The 15,092-nt window shown below is 33.0% G+C and overlaps 1 protein-coding gene across 1 annotated transcript in view; it reads left to right on the top strand.

The window, feature by feature from the left end:
• The window catches only part of MS3_00006115 (uncharacterized protein), a 34,660-nt gene extending 31,284 nt beyond the window's left edge, over positions 1–3,376 (top strand). The window contains exon 3 of the mRNA XM_035731334.2: positions 1,607–3,376. Coding sequence (XP_035587343.2) covers positions 1,607–2,031 — 425 coding nt within the window. The 3' untranslated portion in view covers positions 2,032–3,376. The remainder of the gene's footprint in view (positions 1–1,606) is intronic.
• Positions 3,377–15,092: the final 11,716 nt, after the last annotated feature.

Here is a 15,092-nt window from a genome sequence, read left to right as displayed (position 1 = left end):
GATTGGTTGAGGTTAGACGTTAACACCATTGAATGCCGGCTCAGTGGTTCAGTAGGTTAAGCGTTCACGCGCGAGACTGAAGGCCCTGGGTTTGAATCCTGCGAGCGGGATCGTGGATGCGCACTGCTGAGGAGTCCCGCAATAGGACGAAACGGCCGTCCAGTGCTTCTAGGTTTTCATTGGTGGTCTAACATCAATCGATTCATGATCTCAATCAAAAGAATTTAGAATTGATGAATGTATTATACTTGTCAAATTATTTGTTTAGAATTCCGTAATCATATTAAAATAGGAAAGATTATTATTGTTATTTAAAAGCTTTTCTCATTTATTTCAGCTATAAATATTGATCTATATGTCAAAAGATAATTAAGTAATTGACTTGTAATTAACAAACTTACTACTGATTAAGTTGCATAATAAAGCAACCTGTCTCTATTGTCTTAATTTTAGGATTATTCACAAGCTCTCCCCCCCATGATTTTATGCAGGATAATCAGCTCTTGTTGTGAACATGATACAATTAAGTCACTGAGCTGAAATATGATGGTCTTTTATTACAATTCCAGTTTTGAATTTAGCGCTATCATTATACTATACTATAAGTACATAACTGAACCTCTCCTAATATACTCGATTCCTCAAGTCACAGCCTTTTACTGGAACTACTTAAGAGTTCTAAAACTAGGATGAAGTACCTGGGTGGCTGTCATCGGTTTTTTTGTAGTTCTTCAGTCAACCCTCATTTCGGTAACTAGTCAGTATGATATTTCCATATGACAGTTGAGTGACTACTGTGTTTTCGCTAAATATTTTCTAGTTCGTTGTAATTTAGCGATTTGGGTAACTTACCTTAAGTTATGACGTTTATAAATTTTGAGAATTTTATCAACCAACTTCATAAATCTAATTCTAACTGGATTATGTTTTCATCAAGTGTAGGCGTATGAAATGTTTATTTTAATTGCATTAGATCTTTGTAGCAAGTATAACTGGAAATTTGGCAGACACATTAAGAATCCGAGTCGACAGAAATTATTGTACACACAAATGTTAATCCACAAGCAGCGTTGTGTGCACTACTTGTAGAAACAGACATAAGTAGTATATTTAGGAGTTGAAAGTAGAATGCTCATGGATAAAAGAGGAAAATGAAGAGTGAAAAAGAAGGCAAAAAGTAGTCAAAATATAGACAGAAATAAAGGAACGATTGAGTTTGTGGGGGACAACTTATGGAAGATGGGCAAATAACGTATTCAATGTATTATTTTCATACTTTACACATATACTGTGTGATCTTACAGTGGCATTTAAGCAATTTTGTTTCATTAGTGTTAGAATTCTAGTCGGTTTTAATTTTCAGACATGGAAAGTCGGCTTTTCGTGTAGAAAACTGAGTAGTCTCAAATTCAAAGAGTAATGGGAAGGATTTGAGCATTTTACAAATGGCACGTTAACTATTTATAACTGATTTCTTAGGTTAGTAATTTTGGTCGTACAAAGTCGCCAAGTTGACTTAGGGAAAAAATTATGCTTCATTTCCTAATATGATTATATGTTATTTTTAATTTTGACATTTCTGTTATGTGTTTTTCTGATTGTCAAGGCAATTATCAAGAAACGCAACCTATCAATGATATCCATTGGTTGGAACAAATACTTCTAGAATATATAGTCACACCAGAAGGAACCAATGAAAAATCTAATTCCAATCCAAACTCATCACCACAGAGTTGTCAGACAATGAGTACCAATCGTTCTGATGACTTGAATACTACTACAACTACTACTTGTACTAATGTGTTCAACTGTAGCAATATTGGTAACATTAATAATAATAGTAGTAGTAGTAGTAGTAGTAACAATGTCAGTAGCAGTGTTATTCCTATTGATGCACCATCCATGATACATACATTAATTGATAAACTATTGAATATAACTAAAGAGTCAATTATTTTCTTTGTATCTAATCAATTAGGTGATTCAGTTGAAGATTTATTCAACAGTCTTGTCAAAATCTCACAAACATAATTCCAATGTTCTAAAACAACGTTTTTTTTTGTTTTGTGTTTTTTTGTCTATTTTTTTTCTTTTCATCGATACTTTATCTTCAATTTGTTTTCGATTGTTTATAAGTGCTATTATCATTACTATTATTATTACTACCATTATTGTTAATTACCTAATATATGATCTTTTTGTTTAACTGAATGCGCTCCGAGTAAATTGAACACATTGAATATATTATTATTATTATTATTCATCACTATATCTACTAATAAATAAATAGTTGAATTGTTAATTCTACCTCATAAAGAATGACAATTTATTTTTGACTTATCTAGTTATAACTAATGTTCCATTTGTTTCATGTTTTCAATTATTTTCTATTGTTCTCTTTTATTCACCAGCTTTTTTCCCTCCCTCCCTCCATCCCTCTCTCACTCCCATAAAACTACATCCTTTTCTATAACTGTTTATTCGCTTATTCTTTTTTTTCTAACATAATTCCAATCGTTGGTTTATCTTGGAAACTGATTGCAGAAATATTGTTGAAATAGTCCTCTGTAATGCATCACATGACAAAATTACTTTTCAAACGATGGTTACTTTATTATTATTATTATTATTATTTTACCCTTGTTTTCTCCAGTTTCCCATAGGGTTGTTACGATTTTTCGTTGTTGTTTTTGTTGTTTAAATCAATTTATACGCATAGTTGGTTTGCAATACATTCAATCTCATAATTTCACTATTCTATCTCCCTTTGTTCCTCTTCTTATCATTATTATTATTATTATTATTATTATTATTATTATTATTACTGTCGATAATGCCGGTGAAATTATTATAAAAAAAACACAGCACAACTGAAATAAATATTTACTTGATAATAATAATGACTGTAGTAAATACAATTTTCGACCCCTCGTGAATGGATATTGATTTGTTGGACAATTTTTTTTCCTTGTTCGTCACTATTATTTATTTCGTCTGTAATCACCCTTGTTAATTATTTTTCTTTCACTATTTCTGTCTCTATGAAAATATCGCCTCTCCTTTATTGGGTTGTCCTAAATACTATTATTTGTTGGATGAAAGTAGTAACAAGTTGATAAAGGTTGGGCATCTTGTCGTGTGTGTGTGTGTGGTTGGTTGGTTGGTTTCTGAATTTTTTTATAAACATTAAAAGAAATCTTGTCTCTTCGTTGTTTTCTTTCTCAGCATACGACTGTTTGTTTATCCTATCTTCCAAATCTTTATTTGTTTAGAGTTTTTTGTGCTCATCATACTTTGTTATTTCTCTTTTGCATTAATTATTGTTTTTTGGTTGGGTACAGAGATGGGGTAATAAAAATTTTCAAAAAAAACTGGATAATCTTGAATTGTTATTGTTCTTATATGATGATAGAAAAATATTTAAGTTAGCCTGTCGTTGATATTCAGAACTAAATTTTGATCAGTTTCTGTTGGCATATGCGTAACATGAGTGGATTACCTTGATATAGCCATTATGTCGGAAGATTTCCACAGAATAAATGTAATGTAACTAACAGTGAATTACCAACAGCAAGGTGACTCAAATTCTGCCTTCTAACAATGTAAATAGTATGTCTGTTGGAGCTATTGTCTAGGTAGATTGGGTAGCCCAACGGATAACTTCGTTGGCGTTTGAAACCAAAGATACTAGTTTCGATTACTGATGTAAACAAAAACACCGAGATTCAGATATATCCAGCTGATGAGTCTCAAATGGGACTAGACTCCTGTTCTGCGTGGTAGTACTAGCCGCAATCTATTTATTCTTTAAAACTTTTTTGAACATTTTTAATTATTCGGCAATGGCGTACATATTATCAAATTGAAAAGCTATTTTAAATACGTAGAGTATTTTTAAAAAGATTCTAAATAACTGGTGGGCATGACTTATGTAAGAATCAGCACAATTCCAGTAGATAGTGAAGAAGATTTGTGGCTCAAGTGGATGATTTTGATGGAGCTTAGAGAATAAAACTATCAAAAACAATTCTAATGGGTTTTAGGGACTATTCTAAAAGTTGAACTATTTACAATAATGTACAGGAAATTGTTTAACAATGTTTCATATTATTTAGTACTCAATCATTAACAAGACTTATCTCCATTGTGAAGCTAGTAGAATACGAATGTAAATCGGGCAACATGCAAATATATAGAATACTGAAATATTTACCTGTTTAATTCCATTCATGTTCTGTCAGTACAATACGCTAAAATACGAGATGAATCTATAAATGTAATGGTTGTCTATTAACTCAGTTGATAAAATCTCAACAAAGGATACACTTATTTTAATTGGTTAACTTATAGTTTTATAACCCTCTAATTATTCGAATATAATCGTTTTTTGAATTTCATTTCATGATAAAGTATTATGTCCACATATTAGAAGCTATAAAAGATACTAAAGAATTTAGTTAACTTTTTCTAGAAGATTCCGATATCCTACAAAAGTACATGATCAAACTGAGTAAAAGATGTAATCGAAAACAATGTTCGATATACCCGTTTCAACAATGAACTTCTCGTACCCATTAACATCGTATATGATATAATTCTTAGGTATCCATTTAACAAGGCATACTTTGTATCAAGGAATATGTATATATTAAAGATGCCATAAACTAAGCATGAATATTGGAGATTAAAATGGGTTTTAAACTATGGATAGCAGTTTAAATCAAATCACCAGGGAGTTGAGTATGATCATTTAGATTCTAATTTATGCAGCTTAATATTTTAAGAGCCATATTAATAACGCTTACTAAATGTCAAAACAGGATATAAAGTTGTGAAATATGTATATTTGTTAGTAATAATACATGGTTAGCGTTTTTTAGCGAGTTAGTTTTCTACAGGATGGGGTCGCTAACCCCATGCCCAACCCCCTCCTTTATCCGGGCTTGGGACCGGCAGTAGCCCCCGGAGGGACTTCAGGCGGAGTTAGTGATACATGACTTGACTAAATACTCCATTACTGATCCACATTGAGTGAATATGAATTCTTAAGAAGATCAGTTATTATATTATAGTTACTTATATAATAAATTATTACTGAACTGATGTATTAACAATGTAATTTAATTATTAAAATAATTCCAATGTTTATCACTGATTCTTTTTCCTAGTAACCACTATTTATAAGTGTACTTTAAGCAAATACCATATTTTAAAAAAAATTAATATATCACTATGGTGAGTTTGTCAAAGTATTCAATTAATTAACTAGCTACAAAGTTGTCAGTCCATTAGAAATGAACTGAGAAAGTTCAAAGGCAACACTTGTAGATACATGTTCTTTTTTCTCTATTGCATTTGATTTCATTGATATCATGACAAACAACATCATACTTTAATAATAGTGTAATTACAATTGAATTTGTACTATATTGCAATACATTATAACAAAATAGATTTCATAAAGAAATATATATATGTCAAATAATTCTTGTAGAACACAAGAGACAAAGTGTATGTATGTAGGTAAGCGAGTGACAGAGAGTGTGTGTAAGTGAGCGAGTGAGAGTGTGTGTGTGTGAGGGTGAGTGAGAGAGAGAGGAAGATAGAAACAATGAAAGGGAGTAATATGAAATTTATTCATCGCTATAATTGTTTATTCATGTTTATTCTTAGTTTCAGGCTATTTAATATTAAATGCTTGAATATTAGAACAAAATAAATAATTCACATCAACATTTATTGTCATGTAAAATTAAATTGTCAATTCTTTCATTTCTCATGAATTGACATACAACACTATGGACAATAATAATAATTGTCCTTATTATTTTTCATAAGACTAAATTGGATCTTCCTTTAATTCAACTTTCATACTTAATTAATGATATAGTAATCAAATGTTCAGATATTTTTACAGGGTATATTTACCATAAGAAACAGTTGAAAGTGAATGCCTAGAGAGAGAGAGAGAGAGAGAGAGAGAGATGTTATTTGGTACCATTCATGAAGTCAGTTCTTATTGTTAATTCATATGTATATGGATTTACATTAAATAAATCTGTAGTTGAGATTAGTTGTTTATCAGTTGAAGAGGGGGGACTGAACGGACGTATAGTACGTCGGCGGCCTGCCTGAATATCTGAGCTACCTGTTTCTGCTATCAGGATATTTCAACAAGTTATCTGTTTTCTTGTTTGTTTTAATACATCATAATGTCTGTTGAGTGCACAACCTATTCAGGCGAGTTTATGAAAAAGTTGACGACATTTCGCTGTACAGGTTATAAAAAGGTACAATCAGCGACATCATGGTGATTGACAATATGCATTGAAAAGAACAAACAATATTCAGATGTCGATTCTAGAACTGCTAACATCTAACTGGCGATCACTCAATATTTATCGTCAGGATCGATCAAGAAATAACAAACGGAAACTTGTTGAAATACTTTGCGGTGAGAATTCTATATTGTACCAAAAATGTAATATAGAAAAAAGCTAATAATAATAATAATCAATCATTCAGTAGTAAACAGTTCAGGATCAAAGTGAAATGTGCGCCAGTCTTAGCTGCCTCAGTCTATCAACAGGTGAAATAAAACGAATAAATATCAAACGAGCCAAAATAGTAGTAGTAGTAGTAGTAGTAGTCATGCAGTGTAGGTCTATCCACAATTTTGTGTTAGATGAATAGTATTCAAGGGTGAAGCTAAGCATTACATGAAACTTCAATCAAGTGAATCTACAAATGATGTGTCTTAATATAAATGAAAAATGACCAGATTGAAGTAAAGTTAATAACAAAACAGAAGTTAATACAGTGGAAAAGTCAAATTGTTTTCTACTTCAAAATTACTGAGAATAGTGTAATTGATTATTCATTATCTACAAGAAAACATAAATCTTGCATGTATGATACATATGTCTGATCTTGAGAAATTATTTATACACTCGAACTGTGAAAACTTCTTCACCTTGGCAAATACTATGTTTTGTTGTACAGAAATGTTAACAGCTTACTTCTTTTGGATGTATTTGATGTAATTTTATTTTCGTAAGACATTGAAAACTTCACAACTAAACCGTTCAACTCTTACTTACTTACTTACGCCTGTTACTCCTAATGAAGCATAGGCCGCCGACCAGCATTCTCCAACCCACTCTGTCCTGCACCTTCTTTTCTAATTCCATCCAATTCTTGTCCATTTTTCTCATGTCTATCTCCATTTCTCGGAGTAATGTGTTCTTTGGTCTTCCTCTTTTCCTTTGGCCTTGAGGATTCCATGTGGGGGCTTGTCTTGTGACGCAGTTGGGTGCTTTATTCAATGTGTGTCCTATCCACTTCCAGCGCTTCTTCCTGAATTGTTCCTCCGCTGGAATCTGGTTTGTTCTCTCCCGAAGTTGGTTGTTGCTAATAGTGTCCGGCCAACGGATCCGAAGTACTTTGTGTAGACAACTGTTAATAAACACCGTTCAACTCAGGGAATGTAATTCAATTATTGTCGCCATTGAAATTACGACAAATGGACAATAACTCTGAGGTCTAACATGTAAACAACAGGTCATCACCATTTGGTTTAGCGTAATATAAAATTGGAAACGGTTTTTACATATTTTTTAAAAAAAATATTAGCTGTTGTATAATTTTTTCTCGCAAAACTCCCGTCGCCAATTTGTTGTGACTTTAAGCTCGGACAGTCATGACGTGATTTATTCGCCAATTGAAATACGACTTATTCAATTTTAGTACTGTGCTAAAATAGTGATGTCCGACCAGTATAAGGAGCCTAGAGTCCTTATTGGTCCTTTGTTCGCCTAACCCGTCCAGTTGAGTCCAGAACGCTAATAATAGCTTCCATTATGCGAATCATTCATTTTAAACATACTTGGTTCATGTACCAGCCAAACAGACCGCATTACACCATAAAATAGGAAATAACATTTATACAAGATCAAGCCAAAAATGGTTATGAACGTGAGAGACTAATCATTTAACTGAGCATAACTTAAGAACAGTAAATCGTATAATATTAACAATCTATCAGTCGAAATAAGGCTTATAATAAGATGAATATAGATATGCACAATCTAGTTCCTGAACAGTCATACAATAAGAATGTATAATATTAGTCCATTAGTAATTCACAGAAGTTACCCTTAGTTTAAACTTCACTAGGATATAACACTAGCCCACTTGTTTTAACTAACAAAATAAAACTAACTAAATTATTTGTTCAGTAAGACTTCTTGAATTATATTATTTAATTTCAATAGTTGAGATCATGAGTCAATTGAAGCTAGACCTGGGTTCGAATCTCACGGGGCAGGATCGTGGATACGCACCGCTGAGGAGTTCCACAATAGAACGAAATGGATGTTCAGTGTTTTCACGTTATCTATAATGGTCTAGTTTCAATTAGCTCATGATCTCAAATATTGAAATTACCATAATATCCACAAAAACTCCTTTAGTTAAAACATGCATAAAAATCGCAATGTACATTTTATTGTTATTGTAAATGATAAGCACATACATACGGGTTACTTGGTAATAAATGTAACAATTATGATGGTATTTATTGTTCTATGAATTAGTGCAAAGTAAAACATGTAACCATATAAAATACAATTCATTGTGTACACATGAATTAACCAATTTTCAAAGTGAAATCTTATTTGTTGCATCATACATACATAATTGTTCTTTATATCTAATATGATCTAATATATTCGTTTCATTTGTTGTTGTCTTCTTTGAAACATACTGATACAGTCATCATTCTGACCTAGTTTAGAAAATTTAAGGGTTCACAGTTAATTTTGTCACATGTCACCAAATATAATATGTGTCAAATACATTTCTTATTTATGTATATATAAAAGAAATAGCACTGATCATTAGTTTAATTGATTCTAAGGCTATTACTACAAGTGCATGAATACTTTGTGATAGAAAGAATATTTAATGTACAATGATTTTAAACCCATTCTAGTTCGTTGTGAGTTTAATATAGATAACCTCATGGTATATTGATTGTTCTTATGGTAGTTTTTTTTAAAAAAATGTGTACGCGATTTCGACATTAGAAATCTACTTGACCATTATGAGAACTTGGAAAAGTAAATGAAGAAATAAACATGATTTAACAACTTAATTAGTGTAAATGTAAAATGTGTGATAATGAAAACTATTAACAGTGATTGACAATTCATGCTACCAAGAATAATATAAACGCAAATCAATTTTCTGAACTAGAGATGTTTTCTAATATTGTTTGAAGAATTTCTCATAAGTCACTTGTCGATTCCATTCATTTTTGCTAAGATAAATACATTTTCTTTTATTTGCTTGAATTATACTACTGTAGGGCCAGTGAAATTCAACTGAGCCCTAGCCAAATCATCCGGCAGTTGGGTCACTGAATATCGGACAAATCATCGATTCCTGTCGAGGTCAAGGACAACCATCGCGCATCAGTTAATCATACGCCATGAACTGGACTATGCAGTGGTAGTCTTACTTTCACTTGTACCTACTTTAACTAATATATTTCTGTAAAAACATTCTTTGTGTTGTTCAGTCTTCAAATCATCTATAGAATCATGATAAGACGAAGGGGTGATCCAGGTTAGATGCTGACTGCGAGGTGTGACTTCGATGTTAGCTGTTGGTCACATCATTCCCGTCTAACTCGAGTAGACCCCTAATCATTCGACAAAGATCATCAACGTTGACGATCTACACTACTGTGGGAAGTTCTCATAAACATTCTGTTATAAGAAACAGTTTCAAAATTATAGAGACCACTTCATTTAAAAAGTACATGGTAGATAGATCTATTTCATAAAAACTTATTACTAAATCAAATTCGTTTACATAGCATTGTAATAAAATCAATATTTCAGTAGACATAATACTCGAATTTTCAATTTATTGTAATTCTGAAAGAGTATATGCAATCTAATCTCAATCTGACTTATCTATATTCACCGCAAAATAGTAGATATTTGAAGTCTTTTGGTTTTCTTAGAAACAATTCATAGGATTGCTGTTTTCCAGTATTATGATTACTATGGACAGGGATTCTGATATTATTCTAAACATAGTTATAAATGTAACATCATAAAAAAGTTACCTAGGGAATTTGTGATTCTATTTGACGACAAACGCACCACTGTGCTTCATAATGGAATTATTAAAGGACGATAATATTGGGAAATTTTCAAAATTTGGCTACAATTTGATGACATAGTTTTATAACTACTAGGCACCAAATAAAGACTGATAATAGAAACTGGGTAAATAAACTTTATTTTATCAAGACAATATCCATCCGACAATCAGTAGTCGATTAACTGATGTTTTTCTTGGACTGTTATTCATGGTTCCAACTAACTTAGATTTTAAGTCACACTTGTTTCAATATTGATATGTTTGGTGTTGTTATGCACTTATGAATGAAACCTCATAATGAAGAATGTTGGTGAGAGTTCTTCAACCTTGGCTTATCTGTTAAGTGATTTTGAGTATCTCTAGATTTTAATAATTATGATCAAACAACTCGGTGAGTACCAGAGTGAAAATCAACTCTGAGATGCAGGTACATCTAACTGACGAGTCCCAAATGGGACGAAACGCGCTTCCTGGATTCCACTGCTAGTCACTATCCATCTTTGCTTATAAAAGCTTATTAATTAAGGCAATATCGAGGCATACACATAATATGCACATATGCCGATAAAAGACTGGTCAATTGCAGTCTTAACCCTCAATGGGAAGATACAAGCAAAACAATACCAAGTGAACTTGGTGAGTAGTTTCCAGTCCGTAACACATTGTTCTAAAATCAACAAATTTATAGTGTTTGGACATAATGATGACTACCTTATAAACCACTATGTGTTTAGTTCCGATTTCGACATAACACACGCAATTGAGATCTCTGGTTCGATCAAGTGGTGACTTCTTGAGTACATACTGGATAGTTCTAGGAATTACCTGTTCTCGCATTACATTATGTACTGTAAATGCTATGAAGTATTTGAAAGTCCTGATTTTCATCATTTGATCCAGTCTATACCTATCTAGAATAATCTGTTTAAAGCATATTAAGATTAAATGCTACTCGCCTTGTTGCGTCCACCACACATTAAAACATCCGGAGCGTGTGAAAATCGATAATTGCAAGTAAACTCATCTAGTCAGGAGTCATAACATCAGTTGCCGAGATCATCATTATACATCTGTGTTATAAGAAAGGCTTGATAACACGGAAATATTCATCGAATCACAGTTAATTACATGCTGGTTAACTTGTTAAGCTTTCTCCTACTTCTTGGTTCACTAATTCAGTGATCCCTGATTCTTGATATAAACCAGGCTTTGCACTGTACAATGTTGACTCTTATCTGTGCTCTTTAAATAATGGTTTATGTGGAAATTCAGATCATTGCAAGTAATTTAGTTTCACCAACCAGATGAGCATAAACTTCCTTTTCGATATGAGAAAATATTTGAATTTGAAAGTTCTGCATTTGATGTTAAAAGGGACCATTCACATCCTTGACTAAAAAATGATTCACATGCCTCATGGTGTGTGTATAGTTATTATTTAAGAGCCTTCCGAACACATGTCGTGACACTAAAATCTTAACATCGGTGTGGCTCCAAAGATTCATTTACAACGAGCACTTATAAAAGAGTTCCTTATCTCGTCAGAAAACCTTTGTCTATTTTCACTCATACCAATGACATAAAAACCAATTAACATCAATATGATTCACAAAAACTTCAAAGATTCCCAGCACTACTAGAGAAGTTGAGGTGAGGGTTAAGGATGCAAACGTTGTAACATCAAAGCGTTTGAAAGCTTGGTCTACTCAGTTTGCAATACTATCTTTAATAAGCGGAAAAACTGGAATGTTTTCTATCACCTCTAAACGGGTTAGTAAGTAATTGTAGAAAATCATCGAACTCGTCCACAGATATTAAAAATGTTGGGAGGAAGTCGTGATTCTTTCCACGACTTTTGCACAGAATACGCCTTTAATTTTCATATGTATTTGGCAGACACTGCTGTTAAATAGCTGATGCGTTTCGACTCATTTGCTTGTCATAAGTTCATTTATATTTGTGCCAGGAATTTCATAGGAAGCAATGATAACATTGTAACGGGATGAGAACGCTGAAAATCCCTCCACAGAATTTCGTTGGACAGTACTGTCATTTATTAGTTTCTTCTCCCTGTCGTGTATTTTAACCCTTGTTCAGGTCTCTCTTGACCATACTTTGTTCTTTGTCTGAGCTTTTATGGTGTAATTCTGATTAAAGGCTCACCTTTTGTTACCTAATTTTCTATTGCATGTTGCCGGATTATTGACAATAAGGTCGTATTTGACTAAGCTCAAGGTCATGGAGTGGTCCGGTGTGTGACTGTTAACCTTCTGACTGTCTGCTTGGGAGGATTGTTGGAGTCCCTGCAGATAGATATTTGGTCCCATCTTGTTGGGAATATTTGTATTGACTCTCAGGTATTGAATTCTTTTTTATTAACTGTTTCTTTTGTTGTTTAGTATGCTAATTTGTGTTAGAGAAACTTTTGACTGTATAGCACAGGCTGTACCATTTTAGGTATTTTGTATTTAGATATAATTTATTCTACTTCCTAAATGAAAACCGTTTAAATTGAGCACAGAGTTTGTATTTTGATATAATTTAATACGAGTAACTGAAAAACGCTACGTACGCTATACAGAGGAACGTGGTCTGGTCTAATCGAATAAATTTTGGTTCGTTAGTTCTGCGTTCAAATCAAATATTGACAGTTCGGCCGTTACGACCATAAACGTGAGGAAGTCTACTTGTATAGTCAAGTTCATATCAGCTTATGTGTACTAATAAACTAAATAAGCTATTAATATCGGCTCCTGATATAGATTCTTCCATTTCAGTGGTGATGACAAGCCATGAGAACAGCCCAAACACTAAGACAATGAACTGTTCTCCGGAAGTTAGGATTTTTTTTTGTTTCGTTTGCTGATGTTTGCTTTATGCCATTAACCGAGTTACCACCTCATCTAGACAACACTTTGGGCTTGACACTGAATTGTACTTCCTTGTCTACTCGGAAGTCTGTTCTATACGTAAACGAAGCAGACGAGGGGAAAGTCATCGAATGACAATATTGAGTGGTAGTCCCGATTCTTCAGCCTCCAACACTTTTAGGAAATTCTGCAGCGGTTCCATACACCCAATCCATTTATCCGTACTTTTGACGACACCGTTAAACCTGGGTGAAAATATTTAGGCATCCACGAGTGTTGTGTCTTGAGTCGTCTTCTACGTGTTATCAGTCTTGTGTCCTTGTGGTGCTTGAATGAACTAATGATACCTTCGTACTTATTGAATGCTTGATTTGGAATTCTAAATACAGTACATTCGTTCGTGGTTATCTAGTAGTTCTTGATCCAATTGCGTTATTTCTGGGATTCTTAGTTCATACTATAATTCAAATACTTCCGATTATCATATTGGCGTCACGATGGAGCCTGTGATGTAATTGTTGGATATACATTCAGATTTTGATGCTTTTGAGGATTACTTTGAAAGATTCGAAATTTGAGCTATGACCAAGGAAGACGATGAAGATGCTAATACTGTAGCACATTTCCTCACATTCATCGGATAAAAAACATATAGCTTAATAAAGACTCTGGCTTTACCGGAAAAGCCCATTTCGTTTTCTTATACAATTCTCAAGGATCTACTGCTAGACTGTTCAGTATACAAATTTTAAATGTGGAAAAGGAGGAAGATTTCGTAGAATGATTCATGGGGATATAAAAAATTCCACTACATTACGTCATCTCAATTCAGTGCATACTGAAGGTTATTCAGATAATTCATTGTGGAGTTGCGATGCACTTCACGAAAATGGGCACAAGACTGGTCAATATTTGTCCTGTGGCAGGTTCCACTCTTTTAATTCATGTAAATTTCGTAATTCTGAGTGCTTTAAATGTGGTGATATTGGACATATTCAGTCAGTTTGTAATACTACTGCTCATCTTGCTGTAACGAATATTAAGTCTTGTAATTCTGATTCTGTTAATTGCAGTGTTCCTAAGGATCATTTATCATTATCAACGATTTCAAAAGACAGTGTAGAGTCATATAACAGTTCAGAGTTAAGTGAAACTCATAATTTTTGCGAGACAACAGTTTCTAATCAATCAACTTATCAGATTTCTCATGTTATTGTACCAGATATAGTTTTTCCTAATGACTCACTTATTTCTGACGAAATTTCTTACAAATCTGAAGAAAATATGTTGAGTGAATATAATTATGATCAAAAACCTGATGTAGTTTTGATAGATGCTAATTTTCTAATGATCCTTTACTCTGCAATGACATTCTTAATAAATTCGAGGAAACTATTTCAGAAGAGTCAAATCTTGATGTTCTATCAAATATTATTTGTCCTGATAATTCATTTGTTTCTTGTGGGAAACTTGTTCAATGCGAAGCACAAGTACTAAATGAGCTCGAGTTTGATTACAATTTGGATGATTTCATACCAACTGCTGTTTACCCCTATTACATAGTCACTTCTAGTGTTTACTATAACCAATGTGAAAAATATGTCTTGAATGAAGGTCCATTATTCATAACTTGGGGATATGAGGATCCGAAATTATTTCGTGGGAGAGTATAGTCTATGGTTCAAATTCTAGGTAACAGTAGTTTCAGTACTCAACCGATATGCTGATTGTTCACAATCCCAGGAAGCAAGTGAGTCTGTTCCGATTTCGGTTGTTAATTCTAATACTAATGAGTGCATTCTAGATAATACGGAGTCTTTATCCAATACAATGTCGGACAGACACAGGATGAACTTAAGAAGAAAACGTTCAATTGATTACAGACACCTATACTCCAATTTAAGCTGTGGCGGATGTGGTGTTTGAATGAAGTGATGATACCTTTGTACTTGTTGAATACTTCATTTGCAATTCCAAATACAGTAAATTCGTTCATGCTTAATGAGTAATTCTTGAACCAATTGCGTTATTTCTCGGATTTGTAGTGAC

This window comes from Schistosoma haematobium, chromosome 2 (assembly GCF_000699445.3).
Source record: "Schistosoma haematobium chromosome 2, whole genome shotgun sequence".
Classification (NCBI taxonomy): domain Eukaryota; kingdom Metazoa; phylum Platyhelminthes; class Trematoda; order Strigeidida; family Schistosomatidae; genus Schistosoma; species Schistosoma haematobium.
Note: the sequence above shows the minus strand (reverse complement) of the source record. Positions and strands in the feature narration are given on the sequence as shown.